Source organism: Pezoporus wallicus, unplaced genomic scaffold (assembly GCF_028554395.1).
Source record: "Pezoporus wallicus isolate ANWC-B61680 ecotype Strahan unplaced genomic scaffold, APGP_CSIRO_Pwel_v1 contig_6787, whole genome shotgun sequence".
Classification (NCBI taxonomy): domain Eukaryota; kingdom Metazoa; phylum Chordata; class Aves; order Psittaciformes; family Psittacidae; genus Pezoporus; species Pezoporus wallicus.
In genome coordinates, this window is record NW_026636951.1 from 1670765 (window position 1) to 1693348 (window position 22584).

Sequence of the window (22584 nt, forward strand, 5' to 3'; positions counted from 1 at the left end):
TATTACTGATATTTCAAGGAGGTAAAAATATTACTTTGGCAGTAAATTTCCTGTTAACATAAATAAATTAGATGCATAGACAAAAAAGACTGTGCAGGCTGGGTACTGCATACGAGGCAAATGTTACCAGCAGTAAAAGGAAAACAGCAGCTGTGCACCATTCTTAGACACAAAGTCCTCAGGAGTCACGAGGTTAGATCAGGACCTGTTTTCTCATGCCTGGTTACAGAGTCATTTAGTGAATGATAATAATCACAATACAGTCCTCTCCTAAAGTTAGACTAGTTTTATGCTAAGCTATGGCAACAAAAAGCAGGTCAAATCTGTCAGAACTTTACCTAGAAGAAAACAAAGATCAGATATATGATAATGCCCTTGCTGAGATCCAGTCCTTTGAGCTGCCTCTTGGAACCACCCTCAGGTATGCATCTTTTAGATAATATTACAATGTTTGTGATGGATTTGTTCCATTCTATAGATGTTCTTTCAGTCAGTCCATTATATTAGAAACTTTGTTTTCCTGACCCTGAAATCTACAGGAAAGTTGAATTTAATTTCAGTATGCTTGACCCTAAATGGAAAAATACAAACCAAGGTCACCTACTGAGCTCTTTCTTTTCATTAGGACAAAGCTATCCGTTACTGAAGGCTGGCTGCAGCTTCTCTGTGAAGAAAGAAATTACTCTTAAACATGAAAACACAGGGAAATGTGCTTTTTTGTGTAGCAGTGTTCTTAGTTTGATGGTTTTATTATTTTAATTTTAATTAATATATTTATATTTAATATTAATTATTTTTTTAAAATCACTAAAGATACAACAACTTAAGGTTTCATTGTTGATATTCCTAAATATCTGAATATTTAATATTTTTTTTCATTTGCAGTTTATGGAAGCTGTTTAATTGTGAAAGTGCAAATTAAAAAACGTTTCCTCCGTATACTCATCCCTACAAAAAAGTAAAAGATTATGATGTTGTATGTCCAAGCATATTGTCAGTGTCTGTAGAAGGGTTCTAAAAATAGCCTGCCTGGCACTGTAGGCATCAGGTTGCAGTGACTATCAGGCTAAAGAAAGAAAATTTAATTTACTCTGAAAAATAAATGTGTCAATCTATTACTTCAGTATTTGGTGAGGAGGAGAAAAAGGGAATGTGGGAAGATTGTTACTGCAGCTGAATGATTTCTTTAATGAAATACTATTGCACTGGTAGCCTGCAGGATTTTTCTTTCTGCAGCATGCACTTTGGAAAAGTCCTTGTTGATTTAATACAAGTCATCAATAAATTCATCTGAATCAACACTGAATATGATAAAGCCACAAGCACAGACAAGATGTGCACAGTCTTTGGTGCCATTTATTAACCAACGTCCAGGTGTAGCTGCACCAGGGCAGGAGAGAAGACAAGTTTGATTACAATAATTAGAAGGGTGCCAAACACAGTTGTAACTGGCCGGTATCTAGACTTTAATGCATTCACAGTTGTAAACTGCTGTGAGTTCCTCACTGGAAAAGTAGCCACATACCACCCTAAAGTTTTGCACTTCAGGCCTATTTCTTTTTGTTGGCTTCCCACTTGTACGCAGATAACTTTGCCCAGAAAGCAGGTGTATCCTGTCTCCTGAGCATGCAAAACCCAAGGACTAGCTCATCTTTGGCCACAAACCACAGAGTGTATAATTTAGATAGAAAATGGGCTACTCCTCCTTCATTGAAAAACAAAGCTTTGCTGTGCATACACTCGAGGGCACTAGGGAAAAATATGCCAGTTTCTAATGAAATACAGAAAGCTGATGAACAAAAAGGTGCACTTTTTGGCTGGTCTAGTTTTACTCTGACCTCAAATTTCTATCGCTTTCGCGGCAGGGGCCGGTGGCTAGAGGGGCCGCGGTGGAAGAGAGCAGGAGCAGCTAAAAGAAAAACAAAACAAAGTGAAAAACAAACAACCCACCCCAAGAAACAAACCAGAACTAGCCCAAAATAAAAGGCCGGTTTTGGCCCTAAAAGCCTTCAAGGCATCTCTGCAGCGCGGTGCGGAAAGGACATTTGGTCCTTCCACAGCACATTAGGGAGCGGAGTCGGATTTTGGGTCTCTCTCTTCTGTCACAGGGCTCTCAGTGGCTCACCGCGGGTGGCTCCAGGCAGGGGTAGCTGCCCGCGGCCTCCACAAGACAGTAAGGCCCAGAGATGCCCAGGGGACAGAGGAGCTCTGCCGGGCTCCCGAATCAGCTCTCACCCTGACAAGGCTCGGTACGACCTGCTCCTCCTTGCCCGCTCCTTCCCCTCCCTCCTCACCCCCGCCCGAGCCGCCTCCTCGGCTGCTCCCGCTGCCCCCCGCCAGGCTCCGCGGTCGCCTCCGCCCTCGGTCCCTCCCCGCCGCTTCCAGCAGCGGCGCGGCCGCCGGGTCCCTCCCATCCAAGATGGCGGAGAGTCTCCCAGAGCATGATCGGATCCTGCAGGAGATCGAGAGCACTGACACAGCCTGCGTGGGACCCACCCTGAGGTGAGGGGCGGCGGGAGCCGTGGCTTTGACGGCGGGCGAGGGTTCTCCGACCCGTCCTGCCTGACCGACCGCCCGGGGAGCCCCGACCCGGCCCGGCCCGGCCGCGCTCTCTGACAGCTCGTCCCCAGAGACAGCACGGGGCCGCCCGCAGCGCCTCCGGCGGGAGCTACCCCGGAGGGGGCACGCAGCCCACGGGAGTGCTCCGCGGAAGCTCGACCGTCGTCTCCCGTCTCGGGTCCTTGGGTGGTGGAGGGAGAAGGGGCCACCGCGGTGCGGTACGGCCTCCTGTCACCCGCGGGCCGGCGGCGCTGACACGGAAAGACGGCCGAGAAGAGGCTGCAGCCGTGCTCTAGCCCGGGGTCGGTCTCGCTCTGTCATTGTCTGCCAGGGAAGCGGGGCGCTGCCTGGCTTCCGGCGGGGTGGGCGCGGCGGTGCAGGAGTGGGACTTCGGAACGGAGCACTGGGGCTGGGCCCCGCTGTAACCCGGTGCCGGCCTTTCCGTCGCCCGGGCAGGGAGGGCTCCTGCCCCGCACTTGTACACGGGGCGTCTCCCTCAGGTGTTCCGGTACCCCCAGGTCTAGGCTGAGGACGGGACCGAAACCGTATTGTGGGAGGGTGTTTGCATCAGTAACTGCAGGGCTGCTCTACGTATAGCCTTTCTAATGCAGTCTGAAATCTCCTGCCCTGGCCAGATTCCTTCTGGGAATGTGACAGTGTTCAGAGCATTTCTAAAATGCCATTACTTCAATGCTTCTATTCCCCCCCCCCCCCCCAATTCTACATACTGCTTAGTTTTTCTTGTTGGAGAAAAATGTGTCAATGTCCTTCAGTTTAAGCTGTGGAGAGAAGGGCAGGGCATGGAGGGAGTGGATTGGGGTGTGGAGGAGGTGCAGAGGGAAAGGGGATCATCATTCTGGAATCCTGGAGCTGTGCTGATGCTTCCCTGATTAGACACGTCTGAAAGAAGTAAAAAAGCATGGATGTTAGCCAGACTGGAAGAGAGAACTGTGAATTCGCATGTTATCTCTTTGGGAAGACATGGAGAGCCTGTGCTCAGGGAACTGGAAAAGGCGGTTTGTGTGGCAGCATGCTGCAAGGCACTGCTGGCATTCCCTGGTTGCACTGTCTGGTACCCACTGGAGAGCATGAACAGGGCTGGGAAAGGATGAACATAGGGTACATGGGTGGAGAACCTGCTGTTGAGAACTGTCAGAAATGCTTGTTGCTCATGAAATGGTGCATTTTGCACTACGTAGAGAATGATTTTGTGCTGTGTCTGCAGTGGGCCCCCAGCACCAAGGCTGTGTAGAAGGTAGCAGTCTGGGCATTGTGCAAAGCTGGGGCTAAGCAGTCCTCAAGGAACCAAAATGGAGGCGTATGATAGGGTGGCCAGGCCCAGGCATCACACAGGGGCTGCATGTGGGGTCTTGGAGGTCAGCTCAGAGCAAACTGTGCTTTCATCTTCCCTTACAGTCCCTTAAACACAGCCAGTATGGGAATACAGTGTGGAGGTGCCAAAGCTGAGCATCACAAGGAGTGAGAGAGAAACCTGTGAGAGTTTGTGAGCTTTGGTTGAGAGAAAGTAGCTGACATGCTTTCAGACTTGAGCTGTCCCTGGAGACAGTTTAGCCATGTCTCAGCTAACAAGCCTAGGCAGGTTGGAGCTGAAGCCTGCAAAAAAGACACCAAAACAAACAAACAAAACATTAGCAAGAAAATATTTAATATAATTGAAGTTTTGCTACCATCTCCAGTGTAGAGCTTATACCAGAGGAACTTATGTAAAGGACATGCAGAGAATCAGTCTGCACAGTAGAAGGTGGTGTTTTTGAGAACCAGAGGAAAGGGACAATATGAATCTCTTATTCATATTAAGAATTTGAAATATGTCTAAATTTTTATAAATATGAACATTTCATTTCTTAATTTCTTGCATATTCCCGTCTTTTTCTATTTGTATCTCATCTGTCTTGCCTATCTTGTTATCTTGCTGACTTTTTAGAAGAGGAGTTTTGCATCACTAACTTTCAGAATCATTAGAAAAGAAGTGCAATGTTAGCCTGATTTAACCTCTAATGTTCATATACAAATAAAAAGCCCTGGCTAAATAATGGTTACATCTGCTGAGTCTTTGAAAGAAGTCCAGCCAGCCTTACAGAAATATGCTGCTAGCCTTACAGAAATACGCTGCTACTAAGAACAGCAATGTTTAAAATCAAAACTGTAGCTGTCTGTTCAGCTATGCCTGTTAAAATTTGTGAATTGCTGTGTGAAACTGAAGAGTGTAAAATCCCACATCTAATAATGATATCTATTTCAATGAACAAAAGTGTGAACATAAAATGGAACATTATTTTCTGCACAAGATCTAGGTTTCACTTGCTAAACAACATAAATCAAGGAAATGAGTTGTGCAATTCCATGTGCAGTTGCATAAGGCTGCAACGTAAAGTGATCCATCTTTGTCCAGTTGTGGAAGCCATTGATGCCAGTTGTCTCATGTAATGACTGAAATTCCATTAATTTCACTATGTGAAATTGAATGTTTTTGTAACCTATGGTCTGTAATGCTTGGAGAATGTTTATAGCATCATGACATGAGGTGAACTACCAATATTCCTTCTCAGGACAAAAGGGCATGAGGTGAGTGGTTTGGATAAGTAGTGTGAGGTAAGACTAAATGCTGAAGATCATAGGATATGCAAGATCTAACTTATCCTTAATTGTTCATATCAAGATCTGAATATCTTCCTAATGGATCCATTCTTCACATAGGAAGTGTAATTTTTTTTTTGTGGGCTGTATGCAGATTCCATGGAAACATGTTTCTGCTCTTGGTTTTCTTCAGTGTATTGTTTGCTAGTTTAGTATAGCTATGTCTGCTAGGGTATTGTTTCCTACCCTGCTAGAAGAGTGGCAGCACTTGTGCATATGATATAAAAAAATGGTAGCATACATTAATATGTAATGTTTTGTGTAAAATTTATAGATAAGGAACAACATACAGACTGATCCTGCAGGTGATACTCTAGTGTGGAGATCCACCCATGTATAGGAATATGAAACACAGGTCCTTTATAGGAGGAATCAAGGTACAGCTAGTACAGTTGGGATTATTCACTATTTAGGAGAGCAATTTAGCTCCTAAAGATTGCTCTGCATCTTCAGAAATATGAAATGAAGAGACTGAGTTTGATTGATTAAATTCATTTATATTGTGTGTGATTAAATTAATTTTCTTTTTGAATTTTAAGTAGATGAGTTTATTGATTTAAAAATGATGGTATTTAACTTGCATCTCTAAATTTTGTGGCAAACACTATGTCATTATAAATGAGCCTTAAATTAACTGTATAACGTGCCTTTCATTAAATAGGCAGACTGTGTACAGCAGGCCAGGATTAATTTTTTTTTTCAGCAGACTCCATGAAACTTTTATCAACATCTTTCTAGCTTTAATGGCCAACTAAATGAGATTAATGACAGCACCTGTTAAAGGTTTGTCACTCTCACCTTCTTATATAATGTGTTAATATCTTATAATTCATGTCATATACATACTGTTGGGCTTTGCAAAAGCAGGGAGAGTTGTCAATGCATTTCTAATATTTATAAAGGAAAAGGACAAAAAGAAAGGCAATTCCCATATCACTCTCCAGAAAAAGAAACCAAACCCAACAACTTTCAGACTCTCACTGAACTCTGTATAAATACATATAAACAACATTTTTAGAGTCAATTTTTAAGAATGTCTTCACACTTCTTGAATACTCTGTTGGACATGCCAGGGTAATTAATAAGATAAATTCTATTCAGTAGAAAATAATTGACTTTATATGCTGGTTAGTTAGCTTTATTTGGTCAAAATACGTTGAAGTGGAGCTAAACAGAGTAGAAGATGTTTTTCTGCCAGTGTCCTGATATACTATACTTACAAGTCTCTTCAAAGTTGTGATAATGTGTGATATTTCAATGTTCTTAAAAAAAACCCAAAATATTTAACTCTTAAACTGTAGCTTGGTAATATATTGCATAAGTGTATGGTAGACTTTTTCTGAACACTTCTCATGAGTTTCACATCACTGAGTCTCCAGTGTTCTGTCATCCCCACACACAGCCTGTCAGAGGAGTACCTCCATGCCCACCCTCAGTTGACTAAACAACTAATACAAAAGTAAAATCAAATTTATAAATTATGGGGGAACTAATGATGACAATTTTGTAGCTAAGGTGCAGTTGATAAGAACATGCCTTGTCTGTTGATCTATCTGTAAGTGGAATGTGCTCCATGGCTTTGTCCCACAATTGCAGCTCAGAAGATGCTCCTTGAAAGTCAGTGTAAAAATGCTTTTAAGCAACTTCTCTGTTCCTCTACTCCTGAAATCTGTCATCACCAGGCTATTGCTTGGTATCTTCTAGGTTGCTGTAAGTTGTACTGGCCGTGAAATTTCTCTGCAGAGTTATTAGAGGGCCTCCTATGAAGACATTTAATTGGCATGTTGTCTTTGGCTACAGGAATCACACTGACAAGTGCCATTAGTTTGATGTGTTTCTGTCTGATGCCACAATATGCTGTGCTGACCTTCCACTGACCTAGCACTGTATTGCACTGGTAGATGCAGCACTGAGCCACCCACCTGCAAAGCAAAAATCACTTCTGCATGGTGCTGCTTTTTTTTCATTTAGGTTGAACAGAGTTTGGAGGTAGGATGTAGATTTGTTGTGAGTCTCAAATGTATAGGTAAAGTGTTAAGAAACGACTGATAACTCTTCATCCTGAACTTTTCTCCTTGTGTTGCAGAAAAGCTGAAGGTAAAGAGTACACTTCAGTTAGGCATCATTAGAGAAATAAACTGAGGAAGCAAAGGTAGAAATAGTGATCCAAAAAAGACTCTTTTGTCCTTTCCTGATCAAGGTTTCTAGGAAAATTCAGAGGGGGAAATATGGAATAAGAGTCTACCTGTGTTGCTTTTACTGAGCTGTGGCATACTTTGCATCTTCAGGTGCTTTGCCCAGGCTGGGGCTGTAATTGATATTTTGGAAATATTAATGTATCCACTGAGGGGGCCTGTCCAAACCCAAGTGAACAAAGAGCCCCAGATACCCTGTAGAGTATGACAGGGTGCCCTGAAGCCTCAATGTGACTTGTTTTATCAAAAGAATACACTATTATTACTAGCAGGCCTGATTTAGTCATATTATTCTCTATCTTTAGTGGGAAAATTGGTAAGGAGTAGCATATGCAGTGTGAATGACTTCTGTGTACATGGGAAGATAGTACAGCCCTGACAGTTGCAGGCTGGGAAATATTTTTTTCTGAGCACTTGCTTATGGGCTGTTGGGATTTGTGATGTGGTTATCCAGTGACAAAATGTGGTTGCCCTCATTTTTGTTCTGTGGTCTTACTTGTCAGGTATGATTGTCTAAAGGCTCTTTTCTGTGTTTTCATTATTTTGGTTTTGGAATATGAGCCAGCAATTCCCATTTTTGTCTATAGCTTAGCCTTGTTTTAAATATAGAGTAAATATAAGAGGACTCTGAGATCATAAATCAATGCTTTGAACCAAAATTGAAATGCTTGATTATGTATTTCAATTTGTAATAGCTTGATAATTTTTAAAATATCATGAGATGTTTTTATGGTTTGAAAAATCAGTAGTCTGTATCTTCATTAATGGTCTGTCTTCTAGCTCTGCTCAGTTTTCAAAATTATGTGTTTCATTCCTGGTTCCTTTTTAAATTGAAGTTACAAAGTAGCCTAAATAACTAGAATTCCGTATGTGTTAGCTGCAGTCTTGTTTGGGTCAGGTCACAGAGTATGCTTAGGTGTATGTTTATGTATCAGTTAATTATAATAGCTTATAATTATTTTGCAACTGAGTTGCCATAGAATAAGGGGAATGGCCTGCTCGCTGAGAACAGTGTATCCTGAAAAACCGGGGTTTGGCTTGCAGCGTTGGTTTCAAGTGTTGTTACTTGGTGCAGGATTTGATATTCTGAGTGCTTAAGGTGGAAGGCAGCCGTCAGATGAAGCGCCTATGAGAGCGGGTCTATCCTCAAGTGTATTTCTATGAAGGAGCAATACTTTTTTTTCATTGCTAGGCCATTACATACGGTCAGAACAGCATAAGAAGAGTGTGTGCTGTAGATTGATTAATTGAACACCGCAAGAAGAGTGTGTGCTGTACATTGATTAATCTGGCATTTTATATACTCAGCAGCAGAACTGCAGTTCTGATTTTCCTGTAGGCTAACCTGGTATTTCAGGCAGATTTGCCATTGGTTGCAAAAAATATTTTAGAAGAAGTTAAGGATTCACTTTCATTGCTGCAAGTTTCAACATCATACTTCTCTACGTTTTTACAAAGCCTGAAACTGCTTGTGGGTAGTCATATCTGCACTGCGTTTCTCTATTGTAGAAAAAATCCTTAGCTTTAATGCTGATTAAGTTTGTCATGAAATATGTCTGCAAATCAGGTTATCTTGATCTTTCTAAGTGTTCATTCATCAGCTTCTGACTCAGTTCTTGTGATGTTTTCCAAATGGGCAACTGCCAAATGAAGCTTTAACCTAACTGGTAACTTACACAAATAATACTTCTGAAATAGCTCTCTCCAATTTCACAAGTATTACCAAACAGTTTGAACTTGCTCCCATGTTTAGGAAGCATGTTTCAAAATACATTAAAGCTTTTAAAATAGGGATCATCTGCCAAGAGATCCACAATAGTGGACTTTATAGGAGGTCCATTCAGTTTGTATTATTTATCATATGAACGGCTTGTTCACTGTTACATCCATTAAATTTAGGAAAACAAATTTTTATTCATGTCATTTCTTCATTGACTTATTCCTCAAGCTGATTTTAAATAGTGTCTGTTGACCCAGATTTTGGACGTGCCATATGCATAGGAAATGCATAATTTTACATCCTTCACAAATGCCAGTCTTGTGGGTACTTACTTTCTTGCAGGCTTTTTTTGGAGGAAGCCAACAGCATACACTGTGCTCTAGCTTTGTGTGCTGAACCATTGTTGTGAGACTTTGCAATTTCCTCAATACAGCTCTCTACCTGAGAAGCCTTAGCATAATTCAGTATAAGGCTGGTTTTGACATGTAAGTGCTAAAGTGTTGCACGTGAAAGGTTGAAATTGCAGGAACTCCAGCTCAGCAAGTTTTTTCATCTTGCATTTTATGTATTATGCTACTAAAATGGGCTCATAAAAATCTATGAGGATTGATATTTCTTAAATAGTGCTTCTAAGATAATGCCAGGAATGGGTTCGCAAATAGGAAACTATTTCTAAGTATATGGGTTGTAGTAAACGATTAAGTACTGGCTTGCTCAAAACCGTCAACCTAGCTTTACATCAGCATCAAGCAATCCCATTAGATTTTATCTTACTGAAGGACTTGCAATGGCTAGTTATAAAATCTAGCTGTTGCCAGTCTTTCTGGTGATGGTTGAAGTGCACAGACCTAATCCCTGCCACCACAGATCTGGGTATAACAATGCCATCATGTTCATTTTGATGTTGAGCTTTGAGTATGCTCAGCAACGCACCTCTCCCTCATTTTGTACATGTTTACTGAGCAATTATTTGTATGCCTGGCAAACTGTCCTGTGCAGGAAGGAGTTAACAGTCTCTCCTGGAGCCTGCCTGAAGCCCTTCCTGTACCTCAACCTTTGCCAGTAATACCAAACCAGTAGCAGACTTAATCACTGATGGAAGGTATTAAGAAGGAAATATGCAGGTTTTAGAGTGCATCAGCCTTTATGGCAAGACTTGGGGCTTGACAACAAGGGCCTAAAAGATGCCTTTGAACACTTTTGCACTAGGGACCAACGGAAAGTGCTGGGATTTTTTTATAGCATGAGAAAGGTGTTCAGCTCTAATATTGTGAATGGGATTTTCACTGTGTCTCAGAGAAAGTAATTTGCTTGCAAAACTGCAGTGAGTGTAACTGCAGTTCTCCCACGAATCAGAGTAATACAAAATTAATAATGCTTATACTGTAGCATGTACCTAGGGAGATAGTTTTGAGACATTTCAGCTTTAAAAAGAAGTGTTTAAAGTTTCAAGTATCATCTATGTCAATTTTAATATACTACTCTCATTTCTATTACAGGCATTCAGATATTTCTGTTGCTAGCAGCTCTCACTGGGACTTTTCGCAGTTTTCACACTTCCTTATGTGTAGAGTGACCTTCAGCAAGGCAACTTTTTCTTCCGAGTTTTGTTTTTAGTTAATTTCAACAAAAAAGTAACATAGTTGATATTGTTTCATACTATATATTTATTCTGTTTTGTTTCATAAACTTAGGAAACTGTAACAAAGTAGCCAATGTGTGATACCTCCCCTTGAAATGTGGACTTTCTATGTTCTGCCGGAGTGTCCCCTTTCCCTAAGGCATGAACAGAGTTTCTGCTGCTTAGTCTGTTTATCAACCAGGTAAAGGACTGGAGAAAGGTAACAAAGAGTAGTGGAAGTCAGTTGCTTCAACACTGTTATTTGCTTCCCAACAGAGAAACACTGTTAGTTTCAGTTGGGCTTTTAAGTTAAAATTAGACTTTTTTTTTTTTTTTTAAAGTCATCTTTCATTTTTTTTAGTGATCCTGGGAGATGTGCATATGCAAAGAATGTATAGAACAGGCTGTTAATTTGCATGAAGGCATGATGATTTTCTGTGTATTGTCTATGTGAGCTCATAGAGTTAACAAAAATTAATAATAAAAAAATATTGTAAAATATATGCTCTGGTTACATGTTTGCAGAGAAGTGTGACACATCAAAGAATTACCTGGTTTGATCTGTACTGAATGGAATATATTCTCAATCCTGTTGGTTTCAAAACTTTAATTATTGGATATTTAATTTTATCTTGAACTTCTTGATTTCTAAAATTACATATATTTACATCTGTGTAGTGTTGGTATTCAAAGCCTATTGAAGTAAGACCTAGATATTTGTGGCATTAAATATTCTGTTCTATTTCATGTCTTGTGAAGGCTCTACTGAAATGTTTGGTACATATTTATCTGGAAGAGTATGTCTAAAGTGCCCCAGACAAAGAAGACAGGTTATGTATAAGTTGTAAAAGATGGCTACTTACTTCTGGGACATGGGGGTAATGGAAATCTGTTCAATTCTTTAAAAAGAACTCAGAAGCTCACAATTTCATAGATGAATCCATTGCTTCTAAAATGGAACAATTTATATTTCAGTCTGTGGAAATATAAAGGGAAGATAAGAATATTGCTATGTGGACTTCAGTTTCTTAACATATTTTATATGAAATAATATGGGTTCCAACTATGTCCACTGTATCCATTTAGGTATATGAAACAGCTGGCCAAACTTGAAAGTTTATTACATGGTGATAGCTAGTGCCACAGTGAGTGAAACTGGCGCTTTCTTTGCTTTTTTATCTGCTATTACAACACAAAATTAGGAAAAAAAAAAAGTACTGCAGCACTTGTTTTTCAGTTTCTTGCTTCATACATCAGTAAGTCGCACAAAGGCTTGGCAGGAAGAGGCATCTCCTTGGTCAGCAGTGTAAAAACAGGAAGGAGGAAGTCTATTGCAAATCTGGGTTTACTGATTATCAGTTCATGTTTCGCTGCAGAGGATGTCCATTAACAGCCATCAGCGTGATCCATTGCTTATCCAGCATGAACAATGACTGCTGTAGTGCTGCTGCTACAGAATATGGACCCTGCTTATAGGAAGTAATGTTAACTAACAAACTGTACTCGGCCCTTTCCTGCGCATAGAAACAGGATACTATTAGTGAGAACAATTCACAGAAATTGCACATCCAGGAAAACCAGGCAAGCAAAGCATAACAGCTAAATGAAGATTAATAAAATCTTTTCTCAGATTAGGCCTATGTTGAGTTCTGCATTGTTCTGGCAGGTAATGTGATCTTTTAAATACAGCAGTGAGGTGTAACTATGAAAAAGGATGGCAGAACTGGACCCTAGGTAGCGCCTGGCATAGAAAGGCTGTTTAGGTTTTAAGAAATGTGCTTATTACCGTAACTCCAGTTGAATTGCAGGAAACACCTGGACAATATTTTATAAAGCCTTTTAGGGTGTATGCAGCAACCTATATGAAATTACTCCATGGAAAAATCCCTACAAAGTTTGGAGTTTGTGTAAACAGAAAATATCTTTGTATATTGTAGGGCAAAGGAAGTTTCTGCAGTATTTCCTGTGAAATTGCAGCTTAAATGGAGTTTGTGATACGGTATCATGGTTATAGTCACAATGACAGGTCTGTTTTATTGGGCAGAATCTTAATTTGCATGGTCAGTGTTGTTAGCTTGCATTGAGCCCACTGAAATTGTTATGCAAATTTGAATTGTAAACATTATTTTATTTCATAACTGTTTGGTGTGTTGTTTTTTTTTTTTATCAAATGAGAAATGGAGGGAGAGGACAAACATCTACTGGTCACTTCCTGCAATTTGTTTATGGGAGCTAATTGAGAGCATCTCTAGCCTCAGTACAAAATTGGTTTTGATAGCAAGATATTAATTCTAAAAACATGATTTTCCACAAGTAGTTTCTTCATTTGAGAATTGATTTGTTTATATGTGCTTTGTTTTAAGTATTACTTTGAAAAATGGAATAAAAATTGTATGTCCAAGCTGGTGGTTTTTTGTTGTTTTTTTTTTTTTTTTGGTGACTTGGATCAAAATTATCAGTTAAAAATTAACTTTTCCCTCACAATTCTAAATCTGAATCTCTACAAATAAATCTTTTTCTCTTGCATCCTTTGTAGTTCATAAACTGCATGGTCAGGCATATCAAACTTCTTCCATAACAAACTTGTACAACTGTTGTGCCAGATACGTGCAATTCTCATCATCATCACGGCATTCATGGAGATGTAACTGATTTGCGCTTACTAAGTGGTTATCAGTAGTCTGAGAGGAATGTGTGTATACAGTTTTTAATTGCTTCATATGTCTTGTGTAATCAGGAAATGAAAGACTTTGTGGCAATATAGGCAGGGGTGGGGAACCTGCAATTCGCCTTAGAAATGGGACAAACCAGGATGGTTTGGGGGTGTGTGAAAATGGTGAAAGGTAACAACTCATTAGTGAGGAGCTGCTTTGTCCTGTAAAGAGATCAGTATTTTTCCTTTATTTTCAGATTTTTTTTTTGTATTTTTTAAATAGCTGACCTGTTTTAAAATCTTTGCTGCTGTAGAGCTTAGTATGAATTATTACTAAGAAGAGAGGTGTTCATTCTAAAAATTTACAGTAATGCTCCATAAGCTCAGAGATGTTTCTCCTGAATATGTATTGCAGTGAAAAATCAAACCATTGCCCATTTAAAAAAATGACCATACACTAAAAAAAAAAAAAGCCCAAAGCCTTCATCAACTAATAGCTTTTTTTTAGAACCCAGAAGGGCTTTGTTATATATTATTCTTTTTCTTTATCTAATAGACCATTTTAGTAATGTTTTTTAATTGACATTTATCACCAACTACCAATTCGTGTTATCTTCTGAATCATTATTTTGTTATGAAAATATGCAGCTTTTATTTGTAATAAAATAAACTCTTCAAGTTAATTTTTGTCTGAAGCCTGAGTACCTAAGCAGTTCTGCTTACCATTCAAAATTGTAGCTACTGCCATAGATAAAAGGGACGAAATTTCTTTAGTTCTTAATCTGGTTAGTCTTGCAATTCCCCCCCCCCTTTTTTTTTTTTTTTTTTTTTTTTTGTGCAAAACTCCCACCAAGTACATTACAGTGGAAGTTATGTTCAGGTTTCTGATTATTCTAATTTTCTACTGGGGTATTTGCTGCACTCTCAAAATATTTTTAGGCACCTCTCCTTTTACACTTACTTGCACGCAGGCATTTAATGATACGTATGTATGGAGCTGTCATTACGGACTGGACCAGATGATTTGAGGAATATTGATTTCTTTTTTAATTATTATTAGTATTATTGGTTTTTGAAGGGTCGGGTGGAATTGATGGCAAGTTAGATTTTACCATTCTTGGCTGAATTTTAGCTCTCTGGAGATGAGCCTTTTTACTCTTAGCGGCTTGTATTTTTGTGTGTAGAATGGTGCCCTCTGGTGCTTCAGCAGATTTTTGCATGTGAACACGAGAATTGTCAGTCAAACCTATGAAATACGTGTTTTTCATATTGTGTTTCAGTTTTGAAAATAAAAAAATTAAGGAGGTTCTTTATAGTATTAAAGTAAATTTGTTTTATTTTCTATTGGAAAACGGTTGCATATCTGAAAATTCTCTTTCATTTTTCATTGAGACCTGAATTGAGATCTGTTTATGCTTGTCTTTCTCCCTTCAGCCCAGGTGGAAGAAAAGATCAAGGTGAAAATATCCCTGTTGCAATAAAATTGAACCAGTGACTGAGATATCTTTCTCCTTTAGGTTAAGCTGTCTCTGACTATTTCGAATTAATTATTTTTCCTCTTTCAAGTGCTTTCTTCACTATCTTGTGTTTACCTAGGCTGATATTAATATGACTCATATTGTCCAGTTGTTGGGCTGAGTCAGAAAAAAAAAAGTCTCTCTCTATATATACAGAGTCCTGGGAAATGTAGATAAGTAACCTTGCTACACATTACCTGAAAAATCCCTCGGCTCTGCTTGTGCTCTTCATGGGTGCCCTGCTTGCCACATCAATTAGGAATGGAAATAGTACCTGCCCTGTCACTAATATGCAGTGGTGATGTCTAACTAGTCACTCAAGTTAATGTTCTCTCATTCCAGATTGAAAATTAAAGTGGTATGTTATGTTTGGGTTTTGTTTGTTTTGTTGTTTGTTTTTTTTTTTTGATTGCCAAAACCAAATACAAACGTCTGTCTCCAACATCAGTGATCATCTCCTTTATTTTTTTCCAGTTTGAAGACTCATACTGAGAAAAAACTTGCTCTTCAAATTTTCATGGTATAAATCAACAACTAGTTGTCTATAGGTTCCTATATAGATAGATCACAGGTTGAAAGCAGTCTGTTCATGCCTTTCAGTTTGGCTCAGCTCAGGTTTGTGCTGTATTTCAGACCACCAGCGTCTACTTCAGGAGCCCATAAAGCTGAAGAGGATCCTTGGGGTTCTATATCCAGAAGTGTATGAGTGTAAACAGAAATTGAAAGAAGTAAATATTACACATGTAAAATTTCTCTTGATAACCTAGGCATGTTTGCCTCTTTGTATGACACTTCCCACTGATGTATGTGAAGCAACTTAAAGTGAGACAGATTTTTTAGGGTAAATATATATATAAATGCATGTAATACTCATCTCCTGAAGAAATGCGTCTGGAAGGGTTATCACTTCCTCACTCTCTTCCCAACAGAATCCTCTGTGTGTGTGTTTGTGGATTGTAAGGTTTGTTATTTTTGTCTTGTAATTTAAAAGAATTAGATATAGGATGCCTTCAGGATATTGTGTCTCTCTCCAAGATACTACAGTATGATGATTTGTTTGCCTGATAGTTTAACACTGAAAAGTGCAGAATTGCTAGGAGCATTGCTTGCAGTGCCGTAATCTGTTGAAATGTACACCTTCAGATAATTGTTTAACACTAGCAATTTACTGTATTTAGTAAATAAATAAAATATTTAGTATAGGTAAACTTTGAAATATATGGGTGGAAAGTAAGCTTCAGCATCAAAAATAAATCGTAGTCTACTATGTGTGGTGTTCTATAATAAGTAAATCAGGTATGCATCACCTCCGTTGTGTTTGCAATTTTGAGAAAAAGCCCAGTTTCTGTCCTTGGCCTGAGACGGCATGGCTCTCTTGAGTACACTTAAAGGCCAGTGCTTTAGGTCAGACTGCCTTCTGAAGCCTCTGAAATAGCATACCTTAAGGGCACAGAATCTTAAGGAAGTTGGTAAACTTGTTTAATTTATCATCTTACTTCTCATCTATATCAGAGTTGTCATACAAAGTGTGAATTTATTTTGCATAGTGTGATGGTTTATTTCTTTAAAAGTGAGCAGTTCTGTCTCAGGATTTTTTTCACTAGTGTGAAAATCACTTGTGTGAAATCAGTAGTGTGATTTGTTATTGCTCCCACAAGATGGAGCTGTCTACATATGAATGTTAAGGAGGTCTGTCAAAATACTGGCTTAGATCACAGATCAGATCACCATTTTATTAGTACATTCTCTGCAGAAAACAGTACAATGCAGAACATAAAATGGTAACTATTATCTTAATAAGGTAGGGTAATATTGTGGTTAAGGCAGCCTGTTGGGATGTACACAGTGTTGATTTCTTCCCCCCAGTTTTAAACATTTATTCCCTGTATGATTTTGAATTTAATATTGTGAAAATACCCCTGATAGTTATCAGTCTGTATGGTTTTTATTATCATTAAACTGAAGTGTGAGTAGCTTTAATATTAAGAAAAAAATAATAAATATTGTGTTTTTTATAACAGTGAGTAATGTATTGCCTGTGCTACATAGTATGTGGGTCTGTAATTTCTGGCTATGTTGTCTGGAATTGTTTGATAACATTTTAAAGTGAAATCTCCTGATCACAAATTATTTCCTTCTGTCAGTATTTAACAGCATGTCTGTCAGTGTTGGCAGATCTGAAATCAATAAAAAGGTATAAAGACAATTATGCTGAACTGCAGCTACTGGATATCCTAAAATCATTAGTCAATGACTAAGTCCAAAAGGGCAATGCATTGCTACCACCAAAGAAAGTTTGGTCATACAAACTCAAGTGTGGAGTTCCTCTTGCACCATCTTTTTACATTCTTGTTCTCATTTGAGGTATATTTGGTCTACTGTGGTTTATTACTGTTTTTGCTTACGGTTATGTTACACAACTTACAGCAATAGATGGAAGTCTTCTATATTCTTAACTTTGTTATAGTGATACTTCTTTCTTACTTCCCTTTCAGAACATTGGAAGGAGAACTAAACATGAAGACTCCTTCTACCCTTAAATAAAAGGCTCAAGGAAGCAGTAATTTTTTTCTGTTTTTTACTTCAGTATTCAGTGCAGTATAGCTGGTAAGACCAGCCCATTCAGAGGAAGCTCATGCGTGCCTGATATCTGTGAATGCACTATCTGATGCCTCTGGTCCTCCTAATCCTTTTATTTCTTCTCGAGGAACTCTGGAGACAGGTGGATGGCGCTCTGTGCTCACTCAGTGAGCTGACTATGTGTCCTGAACCCTTCTTTCCTCACAAGCCAGGTTGCTGTTTCTCCCTCCAGCCAGCACCATATTCTGGGTGCAGGTGTTTCCCACTGGCAGGTGTGGGACACTCATGGTCTTCCACCCCGGCCCTTTAAACTGCAGGAGGAGATACACATTTGTTCCTTCCAGCTTTCATTTCAAACTGCAGTGTTGAGAGGGGTGAGGGGTATTTTTCCCTTTGTGAACCACTTCATGGGTCAACAATCTTGTATTCTTCCCCTGTAGCAATTTGGAGGAAAGAGACTGCCTTTCAGTACCATAGCCTTATTTTCTTATCATAAGCAAAGTGGGGATAATCTAGGAATATTGTATTGAATATATTTTTACCTGAGAAAAGTATCTATAGCAAGCAGGCTATGAGGAATTGGCCTTCTTCCTTTGGCATGTATGACAGCTTATTACCTTTCTCATTTCTCTTAACTTCAGTTGCTTCTTTGAGTATATTGTTGAAGGTCTAAAGGAACTCAAGAAGGATGAAGAGTCTAGTTACAAGACTCTTTTTCAATCTTTTCCTAATGCTTTTCTTTTTGAAAGATCAAGTTCTTGTCAGACACTCAGCTATAGGTTTGTTGAATGGGTTATGATGACCCCAGATCATAGCAGAACCCAGATGTCTGGTTAGAAAAGAGGATCTTGAAGAATATGGGAACTCATGCTTCTTGAAAAAGACTGGGAGGGAAGTACTTTCTCTCTACGAAGAGTTTTGGAGGCTTTGACTTAACTGTTGCCTGGGTCTTGAACTTAAGACTACTTGTACAAGCAACACTGAGATCACTGGGACTTCAGCTTTTTAGCCTTTCAGTTTTTCCCCTTATCAAGTTTTTTTTTGTTTGTTTGTTCTTTTTTGTTTTTTTTTTTTAATAAACAGCTTCTATTTATGATTTCTGGGGAAAAGCTTGTAATTATGAAAGGAAATTAGAGACTAAAAAAAGTAAATTTTTTGATGTCCTGATTCTTTTGAATGCTTGCGGTTTGCAGTATAAACATGTTTGTGCATATATTACTATATCATCCTTATATTGCCTTTCTCAATCTATCCAAAAAGCTGCTTCAAAAATTACCTTAGTTGTTGTTGCTCTATCAAGTTATTAATCAAATTTTGGAACTGCTTGTGCCTTACCTTTCTTGAAAGATTTTATACCTTTGTTTTCCAGTACAGTTCTCTGTGATACCACTTTTCTTGCTTTCTCTACTAAAGTCTAAAGCTTTTAAGTGCTCCCTGTCTCCTTTGCTCACTCTCATTCTTGAGCTTTTTTCCACACAACTTTCTATTTCTGATGCAGCTCAATAAGCTACATTGGTAATTTCCCCAGAAGTCCTGTTTCTTGCATGAGGTTTGTAAGTGTACTATTCAAACAATTAGTAAAATAAACCAAAACATCTGATTTTAGCCATTCCTGAAAGTTAGATCCACTGAGGTAGCAGCCTTAGGCATGTGTGTGTTGTGGTTTTGCTCTGGGAGATGTTGAACATGGGCAGCTGGAGGCAGGGAGCAGCAGGGATTGCCTTCTGCCAGGAGCCCGGTTGCTGCTGCCATGCTCTGGTCATTCTGGCTGGAAGCATCCAACCCTGATTTAGTTGGGTAACTCTGGTGTTAGGAATACCAGAAAAGCAAATTTGTATGTTTGCACTTCTTTATATTTAGCAAAGAGTGGAATTTGATGGAAAAGCGATCCATGTTATTTGAGGTGGTTGGAGAAACTGATTCTTTTGTACACGTATTTGAGCATTAGGGCATAAATAACAGACCAGTGAGGCTCAGGTCATGCATGATGTAACTGGTTAAGCACCTGGATTAATGCCATAAGGGTTCAGTTCTCATTTTTGTGTTATCTCTTTTAATGCTGATTTTGGTGGAGTGGATCACGAACGATGCCACACTAACATCCAGTTTGTGTGCTTTTACTTTCTTTTTAAGAGAGAGATTTCAATAAAGATCCTTGCATGTTAGGTTTAACTGGGAGGGAAAGTAAACATTGATTTTCTTATTTGTATTTAACAGATCTGTATATGATGACCAACCAAATGCACATCAGAGGTTTATGGAAAAACTTGATGCCTGCATACGTAACCATGACAGGGAGATAGAAAAGATGTGCAATTTTCACCATCAGGGCTTTGTGGATGCCATTACAGAACTTCTTAAAGTTAGGGCTGATGCAGAAAAATTAAAGGTAAGAAACTAGTTATTCAGAGTTTCATATATTACTGCCTTTGAAAGAAGAAACTTGACTCTTCTACTGAAGATTAAGAATTTAGTGATTATCACATACACTCTTATGTTTGCAATAATTTTTTAAAGGTGGTATGTTTAGGATTTGTGATTAGAGCTATGTTGCCTGATCTACTAGCTTTACAAAGCTGAATATTCTATTAGGTCTAATTCTGACATCTTATATATATATATATACATTTTCAGAAAATGTTACTAGAATTATTTTGCCCTTTTTAAAGGCTTTCTCAGAAGATAAAGAAAACAAATGGTAAAACCAATATTTCTTACATAGGTATTTTTCTAATCCTGCATTTAGATGTCAGACCTTAGAAACATTTAAAATCTTGATTAGAAAAATAAAAATGCTGCAATTATGCATGAAGATTATATTTTCTTTACTTTGTAATGAGTAGAAGAGTAAGTGAAGTTAGTAGTTTTCATTAGAAATGAGAACTAAGATTTACTACCAAATCAGAATGCAAAATAGTGAATTATGAGATCCGTCCCTTTTAGCTCTCTTTACACATTTGAGAGCAAAATATGCACACCAGACAGAATGAGCATAGTTCATCAGAGGTTATGATTAGAAGAGCATTATATAAAGGATATTCAGATAACAAGAGACCAAATACAGCGTCAATGAGGTCATTGAGCATCTTTGTTCAGAAATTAATGAGATTTTTAATAAACTAGAATGTGCTTCCTTATTATGATGACCTAATGAGTCACTTACTATGTGGGAAAATCTGAGGTTGAGCTTCGCCTGCACCTGCAGCATTAAAATGTTGCTGTGGTTTGGAGATTTCCACGTTTGATGTTAATCAACCACCCAGTGTTTGCATTCAGCAAAGTATGAATGTTTAATTACCATAAAATGCAATCACCATTTCTTACAGACAATGAATGGCCCATAGAGCTCATTGAGGTTATCAAAAAGGGACCAGTGGTCAATTGGGTCAATGATTTGAATTGTTTGACAGACCTACAGAAACAAGGAAAGTTCAAAAATCCCAAGTAAATTTGAGAAGTTTGCCACAGAATCTGTTAGAAAGAACTGTCATAAGTAATTGAAGTTAAGAAAAGCCCTTTGCGATCAAAAGTTCAAGTTCAAGCTGTAGAGTTAATTTGAATTTGCATTTCTTTGTTCTAAATTTCTCATGAAGCATGATCTGATTACAAGGGTGAGCAGTCACATCAGGGCAATATATGCATATTTGTCTAACAAAGGTGAAATTATTTTTAAGGTCCAAGTTACTGATACCAACCGAAAGCTTCAGGATGCTGGGAAAGAGGTGAGAAAATGGTGCTTCCTATATGGGCATTGTGAATATTTGTAGCAAATTAAATTTATTTGCATAATTTAATTCTTTTTTTTTTTTTTTTTTTTTTTTTTTGTTTTTTTTTTTTACTTTTAATCTCTAAGGTGATAGCCCAAACAGAGGAGATCATCCGATGTAGAGTTCAGCAAAGGAATATTACAACAGTTGTGGAAAAACTGCAGTTGTGTCTTCCAGGTGAATGACCCTTAGTTAAATATTGAATAAATTTACAACAATCAAAATGGAAAATAATTTTATTTTTTAAGTTATCAATCACTTTTAAGTTTGTTAGACTGGAACATCCAGTTTAACAAAAAACTGAATGGGTTTTAAAAAGATGTCAGCGTGCAGGTCCCATGTATTTTTACAATATTTGACATAGAGCAATTATGACACTTTGTGAAAAGAGAGATATAGTCTATATATATAGTCAGACATATATGCAGTGAGACAGATATAAATGATGCAAACAGTGTAGCCACATACAGCTTTAAATGAAGTAATATTTTTAAGCATTATAAACTATAAATTTGCTGCTTAAGAGGGTGTTTTTTACTGTTTGAATTCTAGGGAAGATACTAATGATTCTACTTCAACTTCTAGCTTTGTGTCATTACAACAGTTCAGGAGTTTTTATACAGAACATAAGGGCTCTAAATGATGTTTTAGAGAGGTAATATTTTATGCCTGCATACAGCTCTATAAGGATTTTATCCTGTTTGTAATATTGGCATAGAACAGATTGGAGATTTTTTTCTTTGTAAAGCCTTGTTGACTTGTTATGAGTACAGTAGGTGGTACTGTTGCCATTTAATGAAGACAGGGCATAGACTGATAATGCAGCTAAGGTTATGGTATGTAGTAAGTAAATTAATATACTTGGTGTATATAGTGTCTACTGTTTTGTTTAATCTTATATCTTTTTCACTAAAGAGCTGCTAAGAATTCAGTTCTTTTGGCTTTCTTAGCTGCATTCTACACTTTTTTTTTTTTTACTAGTTTAATTGCATTTATGTTACAGTAGGAATTAAATAAGGTAAATTTAGGATAGCCTTTTCTATGGTTCATTTTGTCCTTTACTGTATATATTTTCCTCTTTTATTAACTAAAGCCACAGTAAGATACATGGGTTAATCTGCTTGTTTTTATGCAGTGCTGGAAATGTACAGCAAACTAAAAGAACAGATGAATGTAAAAAGGTGAGTGAACTTAGTTCTATGAGTAAAATGTGACATTTGTAAGTGAACTGATCGAATATTTACTTTTTTACATTAGTGTTTGCTATTCTAAGTCCTGTAGCTTGGTTTGTGTAGTCTTCTTTTCATAATACCT

General features: G+C 38.2%; 1 protein-coding gene across 10 annotated transcripts in view; it reads left to right on the forward strand.

The window, feature by feature from the left end:
* The first annotated feature begins 247 nt into the window (after window positions 1–247).
* Window positions 248–22584, forward strand: part of EXOC6 (exocyst complex component 6) — a 92839-nt gene continuing 70502 nt past the window's right edge. For 4 of the 10 annotated variants that reach the window (XM_057402324.1, XM_057402327.1, XM_057402328.1 and 1 more), the window contains exons 1-5: window positions 2335–2502; window positions 19721–19892; window positions 21178–21225; window positions 21357–21447; window positions 22406–22451. In XM_057402324.1, coding sequence (XP_057258307.1) covers window positions 2420–2502; window positions 19721–19892; window positions 21178–21225; window positions 21357–21447; window positions 22406–22451 — 440 coding nt within the window. In that variant the 5' untranslated portion in view covers window positions 2335–2419. Of the gene's footprint in view, window positions 422–2334; window positions 2503–19720; window positions 19893–21177; window positions 21226–21356; window positions 21448–22405; window positions 22452–22584 lie in introns of those variants that run through there. The other 6 variants (XM_057402319.1, XM_057402321.1, XM_057402323.1 and 3 more) reach the window with 3 other exon arrangements.